This window comes from Lissotriton helveticus, chromosome 7 (genome assembly GCF_964261635.1).
Source record: "Lissotriton helveticus chromosome 7, aLisHel1.1, whole genome shotgun sequence".
In the NCBI taxonomy this organism is placed as follows: Eukaryota; Metazoa; Chordata; class Amphibia; order Caudata; family Salamandridae; genus Lissotriton; species Lissotriton helveticus.
In genome coordinates, this window is record NC_136068.1 from 1,046,465,503 (window position 1) to 1,046,488,885 (window position 23,383).

At 46.0% G+C, this 23,383-nt stretch overlaps 1 protein-coding gene across 1 annotated transcript in view; it reads right to left on the reverse strand.

Moving 5' to 3' along the window:
• Nucleotides 1-23,036, reverse strand: part of LOC144769708 (uncharacterized) — a 687,018-nt gene extending 663,982 nt beyond the window's left edge. The window contains exon 1 of the mRNA XM_078653889.1: nt 22,357-23,036. Coding sequence (XP_078510015.1) covers nt 22,357-22,828 — 472 coding nt within the window. The 5' untranslated portion in view covers nt 22,829-23,036. The remainder of the gene's footprint in view (nt 1-22,356) is intronic.
• Between the last annotated feature and the right edge of the window lie 347 nt (nt 23,037-23,383).

Here is a 23,383-nt window from a genome sequence, read left to right on the forward strand (position 1 = left end):
TTCTGAAATGCTTACACAGTTCATTTAAATATTGTCGTGTGCTAGAAAAAACTCTTTCCTACCACCAGTATCCAGCAAGATTGTCACATAAATCCTCTCACTTTGAAGACAGAGAAAGAAAAGTAAACATGCGCCCTCGGAAGACAGTGCCTGACATTTGACCTTGGTCTTTGAAAGCACAGCAAATGCGGTTAGATGAGAACAAGATTTAAAGGCCTGTTTACAGAAAGGGGGCAGTTGGAAGGATACTGTAAATAGGATTTGAGCAAGGAAAGGTACAAACCCAACCTGGACAGCCTAAAACAAAATAAAGCCAGCAAATGGAAAGCACGAAAACATGAGTTACAAACCACAAAACCAATGGCAAGCAACAGGCAGAATGCAATCCTAGATCAACTTTCTGAATGTCACCAATATTCTTTAACAACCCAGACAGAGGCTGCGACCTAAAAATTGCCCACACAACAGTCCCATAAACAGTTCAGTTACAAAAACTGCCCACAGAATGACGTATCGGATCAGCCCTTCTGGTACTGCCAGATTTCTCTATAGACCAGTCCAGCCCATAATATTTATGCATTATCCCACTGACAGCATGTTTGATAACCGCAAAGAAAGATTTGCATGGGTAAGCAAATCTCAAGGGTTAACAGATCACTCTGACCAGACCAACTAACACTGGTGATTTCATGTACCAAATTTGATTCACTGTTTCCAAGCAACTCAGATGTACACTAGGATGCCAATAATATGACTCATTCAAATGCAGCACAGAAGGCGGCTCAATTTGCGCTAGTACCAATGTCCAACATGCTCATATTTCCAGATTTGCATATCAAGTGATGGGATTTGCCTAATGGGCTGTACCCTTCAGATGTGGCATAAGATGTTCTGCACTTTTGAAGGAATACAGGCCGTTTACTCTGCATATTGCTACACAGTACACCATGTTGACCTCATTGAATATGATAGGATAAACAACATACTAAATAACTGGAATGAGGTATACCAAAAATTGGGGATTTACTTACAGATAATAAACTAACACCAATAAATGCACTGAAGCATGTCATTCAGTGCCTTCACACTGGCTTTTGCACTGGTGAAGATGTTAGATTGAGCAAGATGGTCTTTGGGCACACAGGCACTGAAGAACTTTGTGATACATTTCTACAATATACAACAGCAGGGGGTGCAAGTTGGTTTATCACCAACATTTATTCATTACTGTAGGCGAGTATAAAAGAATCCATATGCTTGATAGGGCAAAATGGGAGCAAGATTTTGAGGTACAGTTATCAGATGATCTGCAGAGTAAAGCTTGGCCTTAGAGGAATATTGTGTTGCTTAATGTGATAGACATTAACACAGGTACTACATAAAATCAATCTAAATAGTTAAGTATAACCCAGTATTATCCCTGGATATCCAAAAGGTACACGTACAGATGCTTTTTTCCATCATGGATGGCATGTCCTGCGATTGCTTCATTTGGCAGCAAAGTGCTTAACAACATATGCTGATATTGGGAGCAGAGGTGACTTTTGAGCAAGCTCTGTTTCTTAAACTTCTGCAAGCTCATTTGCAGTTTCAGAGACTGACATTATTAGCCAAACAGGTGATTTGATTGAATTTGATAAAAAAGGACTCATCCAATGGCACTAAAAACAAATTAGAACTCTTACACACTGTAGTGTCGTGAGACTATGTTCACTAAAACCCTTGCGGTTCTGGGCAGACTCAACAGAGGAATTACGTAACTTGCTGGGAGGTGTTAAATTGTGGTTACTACTGGTTATGACGAAATCAGAGTGCAGTGTGTGATTGTATGCGGAGGAATAAAGACGTCTGCTACAGACCTCTCTGTGTATGGCGTGATAATTTGCATGCTCCCAGGCTCAGTAGAACACTACAACTGGTGACGAGTAGGGGGATACGTGCCCCAAAGAAATGAGCACTGCTCTCCCTGAGAGTTTGCAACGTTACAGCAAACTGCTCGTACATGCCACGTGCGCCCAAATCTATGAAAAGCACTTCGAAGTTGGTGTGTGTAGAGTCTAAGTCCCGTTCCAGCCCATATACAGCCCTTAAAGTTGAAGGCCCTGAGTAAGGAGCGCATTCGATAAGCCCACCAGAATCTATTGTTAAAGTTGAAAGAAGAAATACTGCATTGCGCCATAACACAGAATCATTATTCATGCGAAGCAAATGCTAAAGGCAGTGATAAGTAAGTTTGTACTTTCGTACCTAGGTATCGGCACATGCTAGGGAAGTGACACATGACTCCGAATTGGGTGTGATGACCAGGCCCGGTTGAGCCACCAAAGCATGCACAGAGGCAAGTCACATCCAGTGCACTGAAAGCCAACGGACTAGTGTTTTTTTTTCCAATGGCTGCAGAAGGGAGCGTAAAGTACAATGCAGCTGTGTTTCTGAAACCACCATCACCATTTGACACCGCCAAGAAGCAGAATATTGGCACCAGGTGGACTGCATGGATTGAGAGGTTCAAGCACTTCATGGGGGCCATAGAAAAAGCAGATAAGAAAAGCATTAAGAATTTGAAGAACCTTTCCAGTGATGGAATAAAAGAAGTGCTGAAGAAAATCTCGCAAACTGATGCAATATCGAACCGTCACAACAAAGAAGTATTGGGCACCAAGTTCTATCACATGCCGAATGGTACAATTTCAATCCAGTGAGACTGCAAGCTGGTCGAACGATGGATGAGTTTGTTTAAAGACTTGATGTGCTTATCAAACACCGCAAATTTAGTGAATTTAATGATGTGGAAGCCGTACATCTCAGAGTCATTGATGGCTCTCTTTCAGAAGATGCATATTGAGAGAGATGCTCAGTTTAGAGAAAATACTAATGTCTGCAAGGGCCAATTAAAGAGCGGATCGACAAGCTGCTGATATGGAAGCTGGAACATCAAAAAATGAATCAGTGTCAGTCATGAAAAGCACGCACAAGGTAGATGCAAGCAAGTCGACGTCTCTAAAGAAGACATGGTTGTGTTTCCGATGTGGGTTTTCATTTCCCCATGAAGGCAAAGGTCCAGCCATAGCACAGATGTGCAGAGGTTGCGGGAAAGAAAACCACTTCAAAATGATTTGCAGAGTGAAGGAGAAACCAAATTCATCACAGCGAGAAGCGAAAATGGATACCAGAAGGTTCCAGACGCATTCTCACCACACCCACAAAGCCAAAAAGACAGTGAAGAAGATGGATGTGGGATGATAGTATTGATCAAGGAACAACAGGCACATATGGGTTTGGTTGCATGCAACAAAAGACGAAGGTGGAGCACCAAATGAAGCAACAGAATTCATTTGGACAATGCCCCAAGATTACAATAAAGGTTAATGGTTTCCACATAACCTTTATCATAAACAGTAGTACGCCGATTAACATCATGCCAGTCGAAAAGTGTAACAGCCTATCTCCTGTGCCATGCCTCAACCCATCAAACATGAAGGTAGACACACGGGCTACTTCTAAATCCTTGGCCAGCAGCATCGCAGAGTTGCTTTTCACTTGAAAGAAAGAACTAGAAATGATGTTGAAGCATAATATCATTGAGTGCTACACCAATCCTACACCATGGGTTTCGCACATAGTAGTGGTAATAAAAAGGACAGTGGCGGTGCAGTGTGTATCTGTGTTAATATGCACCAGGCCAACAAAGCAATCGAGAGAGAAAGGCATATTCATGTCCACACATAGCGGACATGAATATGCAACTGAACGGTACCAAAGTCTTATCCTGTCTTGACCTGAACAAGGGATATCATAAACCCGAGTTGGGAGAGAATTGTAGGTGTGGAAAATTAGTGCGTTTTGGTGAACATTATCTGCGCCATCTTGCCTCTTCCCTGATGCCACACTTTTGTCGTGCGCGCCCGCCATTTTAAGATGCCCCGATCAGAACAAACCCTTTTGCATGCCGCTGGCCCCTGACATAGCCCTTTGCCTTCGCTAAGCCCGCACGCTGACCACCCCCTGCTTGCACCTGCCTTGAGTCATAAACCCCTCTCCGGCGCTGCTCTGCCCCAGGCCCTCATCCTGTTCCCAGCGCGACGCCTCCCTGCTTTCCTTTCATGATCTCCGGCCCTTAGATGCAAACCCCTTTTTCCCCGTGTGCCCGTTTTGTCCTCCCCGTTCCCAAGCCGACACCCAGCTCTGCCGATACCATCCTTGCCCCTCCCCGTACAATAGAAAGCTTCCCCCATCAAAGAATCCCCGGGTTGATCAAAGCCCCCACCCCATGAGATCCGATCAAACTCCCCACATTCCGTGAATCGGCGGATTATCCAGCTGCGCGATGCTCATCACCTGTTGTGACTAGGGTGGGGACTTCGACTGTAAATGTGTGTGGGAACGGGCCCAAAGGGGAGTTCCGAGAATGTCTTTTCCATACATCAAAGCTTTAAACATGTATGTGTAATCTGCAATAAAGTCATAAATGTGGGTATAAGAGGCCAGGCCTCAGAAATACAGTTAGAGCACCTCAGAACGATACCTTCTGTCCGTTTCGTTGTGTTCTCCTCCGGAGAGAATAAAAAACCCTTGTTTCCTGCTTTCCAGTCTCCAGCGCCTGCCTCTTCATTGATTTAAATAACTAGAGGGTCACAGAGGCAATACCGCCGGGCAAATATCGATTGTCCCCGACCCGATTGAACTTTTTTTACAATTGGCGTCCCAAGCGTGGGGCCCATCAGCGACTCGTGGATCCAGTGGGAGAGGTCCCGACGACAGAGTGAACGACTGCAACGATCGGGAGAGCTCTTGCCCAATAGACCCTCGTCTGGCAGCCGATCATCCGAACTTCACTAGTTCCGAACAGACCTCTCTCGAGTGATCTACGGTCCTGACTGGGAACCATCAGGAGTGCCGTGAGAAATAAGAGAAAAAGAGGACGATCGGGCGCTGGATTCGGAAGACAAGAAACTGTCCACATGGTCCGGGTAAGGTCGTGTTGCCACGACAAGTTGCAAAAAAAAAATTTGTTTTGATTGCTTGATTGTTCAAAATACTAGTATTGCTCTGATTATTTTTATTTGGAGATTCACTGTCTGCAAACGGAGAAACAACAGGCTCTCTCTCCCTTTGCAAGCAGTGGAGGATAGGTAGGGTAGCAGCCGTGCTTGTTCTTTTTTCTCCCCCACTCAATAATTGCTTGAAACTGAACTGTTGTTCACAAAACTATTGTTTCCTGGAGATTCCCTGTCTGCAAGCAGGGAAGAGACCACCCTTTTTGCAGATAGTGAAAAGGGTAGGTAACGCAGATCTTTGCGGACCTACTCATTCTCCCCATTGTTATTTATTGGTCGTTTGGTTTTATATATTTTTTTTTGATCCATGAGGTATTCACTACCTGCAAACAACGTAGAATAGAAATATTCTGTCTAGTCTTTGCACCTAGTGATAAGATAGGCAGTGCTGACTTTTTAGTCCCTCGTTACGAGCCGTCATGTCTGTCTTCTCCCCACTGATAAATAGCCTGTTTAGCCCGGACCGGGTGTTAGAGGTGGACCATATAGCTCCACTAGAAGGCACCCCTAATAAGGACATGTTCATAAACTATGGGTTAGTCACCATAGCTTATAATAAATTATGGCACAGGTATACCGAAGATAGCCAAGACAAACAGTGGCCACTGGCAGGATCCTTTGACCTTGATAAAATAGAAACGTTAGAAATAGCCTTTCGAAATAATAAGACGACGCCAATTATGCTCGACAGTCTCGGCATGTGGCGCAGAGAGGCTACGAAACGACAGAGAAAAGACGAGGATAAACCAAGTAGGGAAATATACCGACAGGACAACCCCAGGACACCGCTACCCACAACTTATCCCCCGACACTATGCAAAGGACGACCAGACTTAGGGTCAGACCAATGCGCTTTTTGTAGGTATGTCGGACACTGGAAAGCCCAATGCCCGACTCTACTGAGCGTGAGTAAAGGCAAAGGGCCGACAAGAACGACAGACCGACAGTACGAGAAAAGGCGCGAGACAGAGAAGAACCCGACTTACATAGACAGACCAGACAGAACCACCGCGTTTGATTATGCCCGATGGCACAGATTTCGCCAGGAAAATCTTAGCGGCATGATCAAGTTCTCCTAGGTCGGGCAATGTCAAGACGGGAACCCAGCCTCGTTTAAAATTCACAGACGGAAAGAGATAATTATGACCAATAACTGTTTTTATATTTGTCTTGGGTCTTTGTATGTCGTACTTGTACTGTCCCCCGTCTGAGTTTGTGTGTATGTAATGTACAAATCTGCGTCATCCCTCCACACGTGTTTCCGTGTTACTCGACCTCTGTTAGCAGAAACCTAGCATCAAAGCAACCTGGAAAGAAAGAAATGGTAAAACAAAATCCGTAGACCATTAATAAACTTGAACTTTTAATTTAACACAACAAACAAGGAATAATAACGATAAACTGTAGAAAATGAAAGTCAAACAGAACATTCGCCCCCCCCCCATTCTGGAACCTTCCAAAGTAGGGCAGGGTTACGGCTACGCCCAACCAACGGCAACCCATATAAGGCGAGCCCCGCCGCCAACTCTTGGTCAGGAAATCTTAACGTATGGGGGAGCCGGAGGAGAGGCAGGAGCCCGCAGCCTGGGCATTTGCAGGTAGTCCCGCCACACGTCTCCTTGGCCGGCCGCAACGGGCCTGGAAAGACTAAGGTAGTCCCGCCACATGTCCAAGAGGAGAACAAGGCACCTCTTCCTTTTCTCTTCCGTCACAGCCGCAGCAGTCCTGGACGGCGGGATGTCCTGCACGTACCTCCACAACAATTTGTCCAAGTTGGGCTGGGAGGGAGAGGCGACGCGGACGAGCCTCTCCCACCTCCACCGGTAGGAGGTTTCCCAGCCCCCAGCCCGACGCCGAACATCCCCAGTCAGGCGATGGTGCCCATACTTCCACAGCACCGAACACACCATGGTGGTACCCCAGTACTTGCGCAGCACCGAACGTACAATGGTGGCACCCCAGTATTTGCGCAGCACCGAACGTACAATGGTGGCGCTTGGGGAACACCGGATGTGGAGAGGCCTTCATGCGGGGCGATGAAAAGGAGCGGCATGGAGTGCACCGGGAGAAGGAGACGATGTGAACGAGTCTCCCTCGCCCCCCAGGTGGGGGCATCACAGCTGCACCCCAGCTGAACGTCCCGCTCTCACAAAACAGGGACCTCTTCCTTTCACTCCGAAGGGTCTCTTCCATTCTTGCAAACTCGACGAGAGTGGCCCCTGTAGGGCCTCAAAATGGCGTCTGGATCCGCTGGAAGGCGGGCCCCGGCCACTAGAGTAACTTTGGCCAGCCATACAACTCGAACATTTGTCCCATGGAGCACGAGCCCCCATCTCCGACAGCATCTCCGCAGCCTTGAAGATCATACAAAGGTCCCCGGCGGAACCTTCGGCCTTTGCAGGTTTCCGGTAAGGGACGGCTGCCTTGATCGCCAACGAAACAAACATGACATTGCCACACCTTCTGTTAGCGTGAATTCTAGAACTGCCGAAAAGGACTCTGGTCCAAACTGCCAGTAATGGAAACATTTCCCCCTGATGCTGCTTCCGGACTGTGCCGGCCCCGCCCAAAATGGCGCTGGTATCGATCGGAACTTACGAACACCTCGTGGTGTTCCTTCGCACTAATATAAACTTGATGTTCTGAGATTTTATATGATCCTTTGTACACTTGGCTAGAAAAGACGAAGAGAACTCACTCGACGAATAGTGTGAAAAGATCCCCGTTACAAATGTTGATTACGAATGTACAATGTATTATATTTTTATAACTGATGTAAACCTCATTTACGACGCACACGTACGGTATGCATATAGGAAATCTGATTACAACTGTTATGATTATGCTTCTAAATTATGAAAATATATGCCCCCGAACCCCCAGCCAATTAATAGACGTTTTAGTCTCTTACAAATGAATGAGTAAAACTTTCCGATGTTTTTATTGTTGCAAACGACACCCCCCACTGTACGCACTTTAGCCATTGCCACGACCGACCAAATACGACCACACCCTCCTAATCCATATGCTGAAATGAATTTGCAAAATAAAGTCTTTGAAACTATGGACGGGTATTGCATGCTTTATTTTAAAACAATATGGGATGGGTAGGAAAGTTCTTTTTCTGTGCACCCTACTCTGCTCTCTCTTTAAGGTTAAAGGAAGATGGTTGCCCAGCCCTGGAGGACGGATCGGATCGACAACACGACACTCCGTCTTAAAAGTACGCGACTGACTCATGAACTCTCGCGTAGAGGAAGACCGTGACTTCCAAGGATGGGTAAAACGAATGGTGTAAATGAGGGAATGTAAAAGGAGGGTGAAATGAAATAATGTAAATATTGTAAAGTACAACGTTCCAAAGTAGCAGGGACCCAAGAACCGAAGAACTTTAGAACGCCACGGCGTTGAAAGAGGTTTAAGGATCCCGATAGTGAGATATATCCTTTGACTAGATACCTCGCACTAGGCACCTCTGGTTTCCTTTTTATGTTTCTCCGCACACGCCCTACATGAACACACTACCCCCCCCCTCGACTCCGAAAACTATATCCCCGGGGACCCTGCCCCAAGGAGGAAAGACGAGTAAGAGGTAAGTAAAGGACTTATGAATCCATGTATTTGAATGCGCGCGAATGCTGTCTCCCCCACCCCCCCCCCTTTTTTTCCTCCCTCTGCAGGTTACATCAGAGATTACAGCCAAGGTGTGGCGAAGATCTGAGACCTTGCCATGTCTAAATACACGAAACGGACTAGCGCCGCAGGGTGGTGTCTAAGCACGCCTGCAAACTACTCACGTATCGAACAAACCCGAAAAATTAGCACAACCTGATAAAAAGTGATCACCCTTAAACCAGACCGGACGAATGAACCCATGTCACGTATGATGCGAAACTGTGAAGGAATGTGTGTGTGTGTGACTGAGGCGTTGACCCAACTGGTCAAAGGACCGAGAATGCGAGAAAGTGCGACAAAATGGTACCTCCTTTTTTCTTCTTTCCTTTTCTCAAAGCACGTCCCCTCTACCCTGTCTAATGCTCAAACTGCATGATTACAAGATTCTAACGCGGACTCGTGAATACCCTTTACTGTGTAATGCACTAAATAGCCTTTCTTGAATGCACTGCCGCCCTCTCTGTTGCACGTGTACTATTTAGCCTGCCGTTGCACTCTCTCTCTCTCTCTCTCTCTCTCTCTCTCTCTCTCTCTCTCTCTCTCCCTCTCTCTCTCTCTCTCTCTCTCTCTCTCTCTCTCACTCTCTCTCTCTCTCTCTCTCTCTCTATTTTTGCACTACCACTCTTCCGAGTGGTTAGCCCCGAAATTGGCAGATTGCCACCCCTAGCACACCACCTAATTGGCTTCAAATACCGTCAGTATTTGCACAAACGCTTGTCTTTAATACAATCACCCTGAGGCCGCGTCATTACCTCTCCTTTTCCGCTAGAAGTCAATGAACCCAGGTTGGGCCGTAAGGGAAAGGACAGGTAAGACGACAGAGGTTCCCTAATCTGGCCCGAAATAAGGGAACTACATGTCAACGGCTCCTATAGTATAAAACAAGGACCTCAGAATACGCGACCCTCCCCTCCCCGAATCGTCGCAATACCCAAACCAGAAAAACGATCACCCCCGTTACCTCCCCTGTCTATGTCCCTGGTTGTTTCCCATAAAACCCCTGTCCTTCCTAGTTAAGTAACCGGGCTGTAAAAGGTTACGTAGGACCCAGAATGATGTTTTACAAGGTTAACAGACTAGACCAAGGTAAAGAAATCATCAAAATGAACCCCGCAGTAGTTGAAAAACAGGATGCACCGATAGAAAGGAAATGTTTAGCCATGTTCGTCTCTCAGCAAAATACCTGTGTAGTACCATGTTGACGACTCACTGTACCCTTTTGTAAATGTGAAACTCTAGAGAACGGCATATCTTTGCCAGATTTGTCTCCCGAAGGTGGGTTACCATCAGATGAACTGTCATGCCTGTTATAAATGATTATGAAGGAAAGTCATAGTAAATCCAACAGGTCCGCCACCGGTCATTCATATGCCAGTTGTGAACGTTAAATATAACGGACATTTTTCATTCTTTGCCTGGAGCTGGGAGAGAAATAGACTTTTTGATTATCTTCATCTGCAAATTTTCTAAAGACTGTCTTTTCAAACTTGTTTAAGGGTACTGCTGTTGGAGGAGAGAAGGACCGGATGTGGGAGCACGAGGCCCGACTGCAGACTAAGGGAAACCTGCGACATTAGCCAAGGCGAGACCGCGACTGAAAGGAGCTGCAGGACGAGGCACTGTTTTCGACAGCATGAAAAGAAAGGGTCGACCTGATGCCCCTGCTCGACGTCCAGTGCCTTTCGACAAGTCCCCGCTCTCTGAATTCCGTCGCACGCCCGCCCATTTGAAGTCTCTCGTTCCCCTAGTTTGTTCCCAATTTGGCCTTGCTCCATCCCCCTTTTTCCTCTGACCTACCCTATGGACTGTTTTGAACGCTCTTCTTCCATCGGAACTTTCTGACAATCACCTCAAAGGACACAGGGCGAAAAGGACCTTTCCGACCAGAAACGCGAGGAAAGGGTCGTGCCCTGCAACGCAGAACTTAGAACAGAGCTGGACTTGTAGCTCCACCGCCGGTGCTCAACAGCGCCAACGAAAGACCACAAAGAACAATGAGAACTCATAAAACTTCGAACATTCGACATCCTCAACCACCGTTTTGCTACGCCTCATTTCTCTCCCAGCCGCCATTGTATTGATCCTGCTCCAATCCGAATCTGAAACATGTATTAACCTGCCAGTTCACGTTATGATATGTACTTGCTGCTCGCCGTTTTTGTATTTCATTCCTATGACTTTCCTGCTTTATCAAATAGGTGCACCTCCTAAAAAAAAACTAGAAACCTCAAAATGTATTGTTTACAACTCTTTTCCATCTAGGGTTCCTACCGTTTTCTTTCTCATGCTCACCACAGTAGAACCGAATAGAAAATGAACCAGCAAGATGTCTTGAATATGTTAAAGGGAGGACTGTGGAAAATTAGTGCGTTTTGGTGAACATTATCTGCGCCATCTTGCCTCTTCCCTGATGCCACACTTTTGTCGTGCGCGCCCGCCATTTTAAGATGCCCCGATCAGAACAAACCCTTTTGCATGCCGCTGGCCCCTGACATAGCCCTTTGCCTTCGCTAAGCCCGCACGCTGACCACCCCCTGCTTGCACCTGCCTTGAGTCATAAACCCCTCTCCGGCGCTGCTCTGCCCCAGGCCCTCATCCTGTTCCCAGCGCGACGCCTCCCTGCTTTCCTTTCATGATCTCCGGCCCTTAGATGCAAACCCCTTTTTCCCCGTGTGCCCGTTTTGTCCTCCCCGTTCCCAAGCCGACACCCAGCTCTGCCGATACCATCCTTGCCCCTCCCCGTACAATAGAAAGCTTCCCCCATCAAAGAATCCCCGGGTTGATCAAAGCCCCCACCCCATGAGATCCGATCAAACTCCCCACATTCCGTGAATCGGCGGATTATCCAGCTGCGCGATGCTCATCACCTGTTGTGACTAGGGTGGGGACTTCGACTGTAAATGTGTGTGGGAACGGGCCCAAAGGGGAGTTCCGAGAATGTCTTTTCCATACATCAAAGCTTTAAACATGTATGTGTAATCTGCAATAAAGTCATAAATGTGGGTATAAGAGGCCAGGCCTCAGAAATACAGTTAGAGCACCTCAGAACGATACCTTCTGTCCGTTTCGTTGTGTTCTCCTCCGGAGAGAATAAAAAACCCTTGTTTCCTGCTTTCCAGTCTCCAGCGCCTGCCTCTTCATTGATTTAAATAACTAGAGGGTCACAGAGGCAATACCGCCGGGCAAATATCGATTGTCCCCGACCCGATTGAACTTTTTTTACATAGGTACATCACTACTTTTTCGACTTATGTAGCAGAAATATTTCAGGATGTTATATGTCGAATAATTTAACCTGTCATGCATTGTAGGAGGCTGGGTTAGTATATGGTGCACACTTATTTAAGTGTAGTACCTTGCACTGATCCAGACAACCCTTATGGTGATTTTAACGATCTTAGACAACCATAGAAAGCTCTCTAAGTGGCAGCTGTGGAGAACAGTCTTCAGGTTTAGTTCAGAAGGAGTTTTAAGCAGCTTGTTTTACAAGATCTAATCATATAGTGTAGATTCAATGAAAAAGAACACTCACTAACACATTGTTATATCTCCTACTCGGAGATATCAACACAAATACACACAATACTTCAATTGGAAACAGAAAATTAAAGCACAATACACAGTGATCTCCAGGTGGAGACCAAACCATATACTAAGAAAGTGAATGATAACTGCAACAAAAGTCTGGACTTGGAGCAGGAGACTCAGAAGAGCTGGGTACACACAGAGCCACCCAAGGTAAGTACCCAGGAAACCCACGGAGGCTGAATGCAGAGTGGAAACTCAGCCGCGTACTAAATACAAGTCAATAAGAAAGTTGCAGTTTTACAGAAGGAGCCTTTCCAATGGACCCTGAAGAAACCCCATGGAAGACAGAAGGTTAGAGAGTCACCCCACCCCTGGATACTCCAGGAACCAGGATACCTACACCAGAGAAGCCTGGTGTATAAATGCAAAGGAACGTCAGAAAACTCCATAGACCACAATGGAGGACTTCAGAAAAGATGCCGCTTGTGAAGTCTGTGCAAGAGTCTGGTGGCATCCAAGGGTGGATTCTTGAAGAGAAGCACCTGCAAACAGAGGGGACAGAGTATATGCCAATCAGAGGTGACCAGGAGGCACGGAAGAGCAATGACCACCGATGATGGAGTGATGAGGGTGACCTTGTCGTTGCAGCTGTGGGAACAGGCGACGCTGAGGAAGACAAGGAGCCATTCACGAGCTGTTCCATGTCAGAAGTCGAGAACCAGGGGGGTCGGTGTCCGGCAGGAGCACCAACAAGTCTTGGCAGCAGCAACAGACGTGGAAAACGATGAAGGAGCAACGTTGGGACTAGCAAGGTCCAAGGGACTCACCAAGTGCAGGAGAGTCAGAGCAGGCCCTGAACAAGCAGGGGAGCCCACTGAAGCCAGAGAAGATCCTTGAAAGGAGGACCCACAGGCCAAAGGCACAGAGTCGCAAGAGGACCTCGAGCAGCTCACCAAAGATGAAGGCCCACAGTGCAGAGGATGCAGTCAGGACAAAGATCTTGGCAGGAAAATATGCTGGAGCTTTTTGTGGCCCAAAGATCTCTGGAGTGCAGAGCCAACAAGGCTTGGCAACAGCTAGTCGACGGGTTTACAGGGGTTCGAACCCAGCAGTTCCGATGAGGGATACTGGCCTCAAAATTGCAGAGAGGACAGGCCAAGCCTTGAAGGAGTTGCAGAACCACCACTTGTGACGCTGAGACTTTTGAAGTCAGTGGGACGTCAGGAGCATCAGACTCGTCTGCTTTGCTGCGGTGCCTGCAGATGCAGGGGAGTGACTCCTTCACTCCAAGAGAGATTACTTATGGTGTCCTTGATGCCCACACGTCTGTTGAAGATCCTGGATGAAACACAGACACCGACGATGAAGAAGCCTTGCAGAACAGCAAGACCAGGAGCAGTAAGAGTCTTCCTTGATGCAGTCTTGCTTCCAGATGAAGTCCAAGTGTCCAGACAGTCAAGAAGTGACGTGGTTTCAGGCTTGAGTCTTGTCCTAGGACGAATTTGAGGACCCACCCACAGGTAAGCCCTTTTATACACTAGGAAAGGAGTTAGGATGACTCAGGGGTCCCTACCAGAGGAGGGGTAGGACAGAGGGGAGAATATTCCCATGTCCTCTGTCCAGGTTCGCACCTGAGCAGGAGCCAAGGGCTCCCAGAACTGGTTCTAACTAGAGTATGCAAGGTGGGCACCAAATGTGCCCCTCAAAGCAGTCTGGTGGCACTAAGTCCTGTCTGGGAGGTGGGCACACCTCCCTGTGACAGGAAACCTATTGTTCTACCTCCCCCTGCTTGAGCTCAGCTCAGCAGCAGGAGGGCAAAATCGTGTCAGGGGCTGGCAGCAGCACTAGCTTGCTGGCAGACCCTGGAAGACTGCTACCAGGAGTACTGGGGGGCATCCTAGAGGAGTCTCTGGTGCATCGAATCATACCTTCACGATCGATAACGGTGTTAGGGTATGATTCCAACATGTTTGATACCAAACATCCCCAGGCTCAGCACAGCCAATATATAGTTAGCCATCGCATAGGGACACATGGCCACTATATGAATCAAAATGGCTGACCGCACTTACAAAGCCTGGAGATGTAAGGAAACGTATATCTGCCATAAGTGATGCTAGCACCAGCTTATACAGGCTGAAATGGCAGGCCTGTAGTCACAGTTTGAGTGGTCTCTCGTGGGTGGTATAATACATGCTGAAGCCCACGGGAGACCCCTGGTGTAGCTGTGCCCTGGGTACCCTAGTACCATATACTAGGGTCTTACATGGGTACACCAGTAGCCAATTGTGAAGGTACCAAAGTACTTACCATGACAAATTGTGGGAGAAAGCACAGTGGCTGGGGTGCTTATTAGCAAGATCCCAGCCAGACTAGTTAAAAAAGCATACTGACACCAACAAAACGTGGGGGTAACCATTTGTTCTTACTTTCCTTCATGCATGCTTTTAATTACAGTGATGACATACTAGTATTTAGAGCAAGGGCAACGGAAAAGGAGCATGACAAAGCTCTTACACAGGTGTGCCAGTTACTTGCTGATGCAGGTCTCAATCTGAATTCAGCAAAGTATGAGTTTCAGAAGACCAAACTGAAATGATTTGGGCACATATTCTGTGATGGGGCGGGGAATAACTCCTGCCCCCAACAAAGTACAAGCACTGACAGCTACTTGCTACCTACAAGATGACACCATGCTGCGATCCTTCTTAGGAATGGCCAGTTTTTGCTTAAGGTACATTCGTGATTACTGTGAGGGACCCATTGAGAGACATGACAAAAACAAAATGTTCCTTTCTCATGGTCTGCTGAATGTGATCAAAGCTTCAAAATAATAAAACAAGCAATTAAGAATGTAACTGAAATAGCCTATTTTTACCCCAAGTTACAGACTAATATCACAATAGATGCAAGCTTGGTGGGGGTGGAGGCAATCCTTGCTCAACATAATGGTCCTCTGAATGCTCAGACACACTGTGGCCAATGCCATTTGAAGCCTGTGACACAGAATATTCCTATTCGCAGCCAGACAAGGAAAGTCTGGCTGTAGTGGGGGCCTGCGCACATTTTTATGTGTTTCTAAACGGAAAACGTTTCACTATCATGACAGACCACAGAGCGCTATTCATTATTTTTGGAAACCCAAAAGCCAAGATGCCCCCTTGCATTGAGAGTTGGGGGTTGCAACTGCAAGGCACACCACCCTGATCGTTCCCCTCTTTCAAGTGCCTACAAGTTTGAGCCATAACACTAACTATCCTCCCATCCCCATTCTATAAAGCAGCAGATACAATCACTATCTATCACAATGGGATCATCCTCATGCAATCAACAGACCACAATTTAAACCTACTAGATAATATCTTTCCGCTCATCAAGGAAAAAGTTAGAAGAACACCCCCCCTCCTGCCAACTACAGCCTAATTACCAACTCCCTATCTGATTCCCAATTAAGCCATGATACCCAGTCTTCCTTCTCTAAACATACACCCACCCCAGACCTAACTTACAACCGGGCTAATAACACATACAACCGTAAGGCCTTTTCGTACCTTAACACCACCACTACACTCACTATATCTCCTAACCCCACCCTCCCACCGCCACTGTCTCCTCGCCCCAATACTCCCAGCACCCCCTCACACCTCTTTCCCAATCCATCACTCATCTTCATAGCGACACTCATCCCTCCTATTCTTACGCCACACCCAGTCACACGGTCCCAACTACATATATAACACCTTCCTCTCGTCAGCCCGACGTTCTAACTGTCCCCTCTATCCCCACTTATACCACCACAGTCCCTCACCTAACTCACACCCAAGCTCTACACCCTCTCCATCGACATACCCACAGAAAAATCTCAACACAAGGATCTCGTACAGGACTCCCCATCAAACTTCACACATGGCACAACTACTCCTCCCTCACCACACGCAGTCCAGCCATCATATATGGCAACTCTCACCACAGACTCCAGACTAGACAAGATATTATTATTGCTGCAACAAGTCAAAACTGACATCCAAATTCTACACGATCTGATTCGACAGCAACCCAAGCTAGCGCACCCTAAACATGATTCCAGAACATACACACACATCAAAAATTCTATTCACACCCAACATCCACACGCAAGCCTCCACATCATGAACCCCCAAGATGGGAGTACGGTGCCTTACCCCAATGCCTTATCCCGCCCTATCAGGATGAAAGAGTTCTTATTATCTAAAGAACTAATAGCCTTACTCCGCTCCTACGAGCCATCTTACATCCCATACAATGCTGTGCACCCAGATAATGCACATTCTGTCTTTAATCCAGTCTATCCCTATCAACACACATAGAGCTACAAGACACAATTCCAGAGGCATAGTTGAAAACAACCTAACGTGAATCCCTCTCACATTCGTACCCTCCACACCAGCCAACAAGATGCTGCTAATATGTATATTCCTAAACTGCAGGTCCACTTCTAGACACGCAGCCGATATAGCTGACCTTCTACTCACTAACGAACCAGACATTCTAAGTCTGACAGAAACATGGCTAAATGAATCATCTACACCCATCCTGGACATACTAGTACCCCCTAACTATGACATCACAAGACTTGACAGAATTGATAAGTTGGGCGGTGGGATCGCTTGCATACATCAAAGCAATCTAACAGTGATCAATTCCAATGCCCCAGCACCATCCTCCTGTGAATACCTTTGCTTAAACATCTTTAGTAATAACAAACAAATATGTTCATTACACACACATTCTACCACCCACCAGGAGATAAAATCACATTCATAGACATTCTAGCAACAAATGACACGCAACATAATATGCAAATTTTCCTGGGTGATTTCAACCTCCACTGGGATGACCAGAATGACCCTGGGGTCAACAACTTCAAAGCTTTCCTCTCAGACCTTAATCTTAACAAAATCTGTAGCAGCCGCATTCACGACAAAGGCGCAACCCTCAACCTAGTAATCTCCAAAGTTGACTCCACTCAGCTCGACTCAATCCTCCTCTGTGATTGGTCTGACCATCACATCATTACATTCCAAATCATGGTATCAGTCAAAAGTCCTCGACACAACCCTTAAGAACAAAGATCTGGAAGAGAAATCTGAAAAACATTGTCTCCGACCCACTAATGTCCTCTAATCCAAACATCCTATGTCCCCCGGAAGACCTAGTTGATGTACAAGATCTGACCAACTACTACTTGCACTCCATGAACAGCTTATTAGACAAAATAGCCCCTCTACAATGGAAAAGAACCTCCACAAAAGACTCAAAACCCTGGTATGATGGCAGGCTAACTGAAGACAGACGCTCACTTAGAGTAATCAAACAACAATGGAGATCCGCACCTTCAGCTGACCACCTCAAGCTACTAAGAACCACCAGAAACTCCTACTTCAGAAAGATCAGAAGATCAAAAACTGTCTTCTTCAGGAATCAACTAGACCAAGCCAAGAATAGTCCCAAAAAACTATTCGATCTAATCAAAGCCCAAACCAAGAGTGCACCAATCCACCCAAGGCTATCCCTGACACTCTCCCCAACTGTGAGGAATTTGCATTTTTTTTCACTACACAATCAGAATCCATAAAAACCGACTTACTCAACGACATTTTCTCCCTTACGGACATGCAAAAGAACTCCACATTGCCCCCGATAGGTATCCCAGTCAAATGTTCCAGAAAATTCAACCTTAAAAACAACGCAACCTGGTCCTACTTCAACACCTACAATGTAGACACTATACTAAAGACGCTAACCACCCTGAATCCCTCCAACCACTTCATAGACCCGCTTCCCGCTAACTACTTAAAAAACTTAATTCCATTGTTATGGCCTCTCTGGACCAAGATTATAAATACCTCCCTCCTTCAAGGAACAATCCCAGAAAGCCTGAAAACAGGGCAGGTGTCCCCTATCCTAAAGAAACCAACAGCTGACCCATCGGACTTAAATAATTATTGCCCGATATCCAACATCCCCACTCTAGCCAAACTCTTGGAAAAATATTTTCAAACCCAGCTTAGCAACCACATTGAACAATTCAACCTGCTTAACCAATTCCAATCAGGCTTCCAAGCAGGTGACGCTCTAAAAATCCTTGACCAAAACAAAGCCTGTTTACTAATCTTACTCGACTTGTCATCGGCATTTGACACTGTCAAACACGACACCTTGCTAGAACTGCTGAAAAACAGAATGGGAATATCTGGATAAGTACTTACCTGGTTCACTTCTTTTCTCTAAAATAGATCTCAAAGATTCAAGGTCAATCAATCCTTATCCAACCCCGTGCCAGTCATGTTAGGAGTACCACAAGGCTCTTCCCTTTCACTTAAACTTTTCAACCTTTTCAGGGAACCACTCACTGAACTTCTCAGTCACTACGAGATCCATTTCCATATTTATGCAGACGACACCCAACTCTACATAAAGACCCATTCACTAGAGGACATCATATCTCTCAATGCAACGCTACAAAAAACTCGAACATGGTTGTCCGAAAAACATTGGAAACTAAACTCTCTCAAAATGGAGTTCCTCATAATCACCCCCCAACAAATCATTCACCATCCCGGAATGGATGAAGCACCTACCAGCACTCAAAGGGCAACCTCTCATTGTTGAATCAGCAAAATCGCTAGGTGTAACACTGGACAGTAACTTAAAGATGCAGAAGCATATCTGCGCCACCACAAAAGGAGCAAATTTCCACATGAACACCATGCAAAAACTGAAACCCTTCCTGCCAGCAAACTACTTCAAACATGCAGTTCAAGCCCTAGTAATCCCAAGAGTGGAACATGGGGCTGTAACCCTAGGGAGCCTCCCTAGGTCGATGACAGCCCTGCTAAGAGCCGCTATCAATTCAGCTGTGAGACTCATAACTCCTGACCTTAGAGCCCTCAACTGGCTCCTGTTTCAAGCTAGAATTCATCTGAAAATGGCATGTATGACACACAAGGCCTTACACTACAATTCTCCGAGCTATTTAGCTCAGAAACAGATATTTTCTGTTTGGAATAGAGCCTGAAGAAGCTCCAAGAATCTTCTACTGAAACCACAACGTTTGCCAAGAAACTGTTTTTACAACCGATCCTTCTCTGGAATGGCTCCCAGGATCTGGAATGCTTTGCCCACAGAAATTACACTGAACCCCTCAACTACCTCCTTCAAAAAAGAAGTGAAAGCGATTCTCATGGCTAAATTCACGTGAACTACTTACTTATTTCTGTATTCTAATTATTAGTCTGTATTATTGAGCACCATATTGTAATTACTAGTTTGTACTTTTGAGCACCTTATATCTAAATCACCTCTAATTGTATGTTTTTATGCTTATACTTGTTTTCAATATATGACCTGTAAAGCGCTCTGATACCCGCAAGGGTCTTGTTCGCGCTATATAAAACCTTCAAAATAAATAAAAAATAGAAGACTATGCAGTTGTACACAAGTTGAGTAAACACCAGAGCCCTGATGATTACTTTTCACGAGTACACTCTTTGCTAGAAATAACTAACGAGGTTAGGAATTTATTATGTGTCCAATGCCGTAATAAGCCTAAAACTTTGAGTTGGTTTAATAATGCCTGCACTAAAGCACACTCTAAATTGAAAGCCGAGTTGCACAAGCAACCTAGATCTCCCTTGGGGGTAAGGCAGGCAAGAGCAGAATATAAGAGGGTCATTGCTGATAGAAAACAAACCCTGAGGGAGAAAGCTTGGGAATCTCTTTACTCTGCAGCGCAACGGAAGGACTCTGTGGCCTTTTGGAAGGTGCTAATGGCCCCTCCCGTTTGGGGGGGAAGGCTCCTCTATCGAGATTGCGATACCGGAAAATGTCTGGGTCAGTCACTTCTCTAAAGTTTATAATGGACCTGCCCTTCCTCACCAGCAATCCCTAGGTGCCTATTCTGTGCAATGTAATCAAGGCAAGCTGCAAATAATGTTGGATGAAGTAGACAGAGCCCTTGCCCTGAGCCAGTGGGGGTAAGGCCCCCGGCCCGATGTGGTCCTGCATGATTTATTCAAATCTAATACCCTTGTATGGGGTCCCCTAATAACTCAATTTGTTAATGCTAGCGCCCGTACTACATTTCCAAAGACTTGGGTGGAGTCCATTATTATCCCGATCTTTATTAAGGGGAACCGCCAAGACCCCGGTTGTTATAGACCGATTTCCCTCCTTGATTCAATGGTGAAGGTGGCAGGTTGTCCTGGAACACTTGCAGGATTGGGCAGAAGAAAACCAGGTACTCTCATATTTACAGTATGGTTTCCGGGAAGGGGTCGGCACCATAGAACAGAGCTTAAACCTGGCTATCATTCTAGGGAAATATACAAGAGCCAAAAAGGTAAGACTGTATTTAGTCGTCTGCATTTAGTCTTCGTTGACCTTACTGCGGCTTTCGATTCGGTAATACATGTTAGGTTATGGGAGATCCTCGCAGGCTTAGGGGTGGACCCTAACATTATTGCTTTTCTGCAGCGCCTATATGATGGAGCTTCTGCCAGTGTTCGCTATGGGGTAGATGGACAGTGCACTGAAGCTTTCCCCATAAGGAGGGGGGGGGGTCAGGCATGGCTGTGTCCTCACCCCATTCCTTTTTAATCTGAATATTAACGGGATGGCCGATGCACTGCTAAAGAGTGGTCAAGATTTTCCCCAAGCAGGTGGGCGGCCTATACCAGCTCTTCTCTATGCGGACGATGCAGTTTTAATGGTGCGCACTTGAAACGGCTTGATAGATTCACTGTACTTATACATTATTTACCAGTTGATGCTTCATACAAGACCCAAGATCATCAGAGTGCTTTAAATAGAGGATAAGCGCTATGAATACTATCAAGAGTACTTATGTGAGAACAAAATAATAAGTTATTAAATACAACACAAATAGGGAACATTATTTATTCCATAACATGCTAGACCCTATAGAAAAGATCTAACTAATTCAATATTAAAGTCACCATTCCCAGAGGTCAGTCAGGCAATAGCATGAAGGCTGACTTTAAGTGAGTGGGGAGGTTACATTTTAGGAATATTTGCAAGAATGCAATTACTATACTCTCTACTAGAGATGACTAGAGATTTAAGAACATCTGTGAGGTCTTGTTCCGAAATAAAGGGTTTTATCCAATGGATGAATATCAGCGTGTAATCGATGTTTTGGGCCATACGGTTAATATGTTTGCAGAGGGTGAGGTGACTATCTAGAGGCAAATTGAGAGACTTAGAGCAACAAATGGTGCTCCGTGTTCATTCTAAGATAATTGTGGAGTCCAAGTGGGTTTGGACCAGGTTAGAGATTAGGTACCGAGAGATTCAATTAAATCTGTTTTGTTAGGGGTTAAATTTAGCTCTGCATCAATATTAACAGTGAAATGACACTAAAATTCAATAAGATAATCAAATGAGAAGTTAAATAACAAATACAAAACTGACCTTTGAAATATAGACATAAAAAGCAGACATATATCGATAGAAAAAGAAAGCTATCAATAATGTACTTCCGTTGTTACCATTAGTCCTCACTGAGTTTAAACGAGCATCACACTGCCTATCACAACCCCATAAGAGGAACCCTGTTATTAACGCAGTGGCACACAGGTACCACTATCCCACCTTCAGCTCTGTGTGGGAACATCACCTACCACCATACACTACGCATTGTTGTAGGATAGATTACTTTGCACTATTATATCTCCATAAATGCCAATAGGCCTGATTCAGGCGGGAGACTCCTGATTTTTCAAGCCAAAAATGGCTTCATTTTAGCTGTCTCCCGCATGAAATTGCATCTTCTTGAATAGAGGTCAATGGGGAAATTATTACATTCTCCCAATTTCTGTTTCAAAATCTGCCACTTCCCTTTCCTAAAATGTTGCCAAGTATGTATGTGGCTCTCAGCAATGCCAGTTGAGGATGATGGTGGAGCCAATAGATGAAGTGGGTGGAGTCAGTGGGGGAAGTGGGTGGAACCGGGATTGGGAGTGGCTTTCTTAAAAAAAAAAAAAGAGCACCTGCACAGTAATATTTTATAAAATTAAGCCCTGAAGAGGTCCCTCACCATTTACAGTCGGATCTTCTCCGTAAACGTCATCTCCGACTTCTGCGCGTGCCATGGCGCTCCTCATCTCCGCACAGGGGGTGCTTAGCGTGTCGCTGCGTAGATCCACTATCTGGAGTTGGTGTTGGGAATCTCCAGACTCCCCTGTGCGCTGGTAATAGTGTCGGATTCCATGGAGTCCGCTCGAGACAGCAGCCGCACGACGATGACTGATCTTTCCAATGGTTCGTGAGAAAGCTGGGGCTCGAGAAGCGACACACTGACTCCCAGAGGGAGTAGGAATGTTGAGATTCGAAAGGTTGTGTATTAACGTTACACGGGGACTGCGGCATACCGACACAAGGTGCGGGGCACTGGGTTTGGTACACATAGAGAGGGAGGGGGCTCCACACAAAGGAACCCTGGAGGCTGTTGGTACGAGGGGCATGAGTGCTGCCCTCCAGTACAAGGGCAGGAGCTGCCTCGCTGCCATGGTGCACAAACTCTGAAGAAACAAGCAACGTATTCACGATGTGGAAGACTTTGATCCCAAGTAGAGGGACAACTTCAAGAGCGTGCACCTCCCCCTCTTCGCATGCTAATCCCACACGTCACAGAATCAGGGAAGGCTCGAGATATTCAGGTATTCCGCTTTTTTTGCCCTGATTTGCGTCTCCGGAAAACAAACCCCTCCTTAACAGGAACAGACGGAAGCTGGCAGCTGCAGATCACTTTTCCAGGCTGACACTGCACTAGTGGCCGAAGTGGGCAGGATCTGAATGGTCACGATGTGCCCTTACTTTTATTTTATTTTTAGAAAAACAATTTCGGACGGTTAATTCCGAAAGTTGAAATGCTTCAGCTAAAGTGTAAGGCAGAGAGTCTCCTGTCCTCTGAAACCGAGGGAGGCGCAGACAGCTAACTAAACAAGTCTTGCAGGGTGCCTGCTTAATGAAAGAAATGTAAATGAACGCAACTCAATCTGCAAATGTGAATGATGCTTGTAAGCCAGTATTAGCTTTAAATAATGGAATCACTTGAAGCTTTC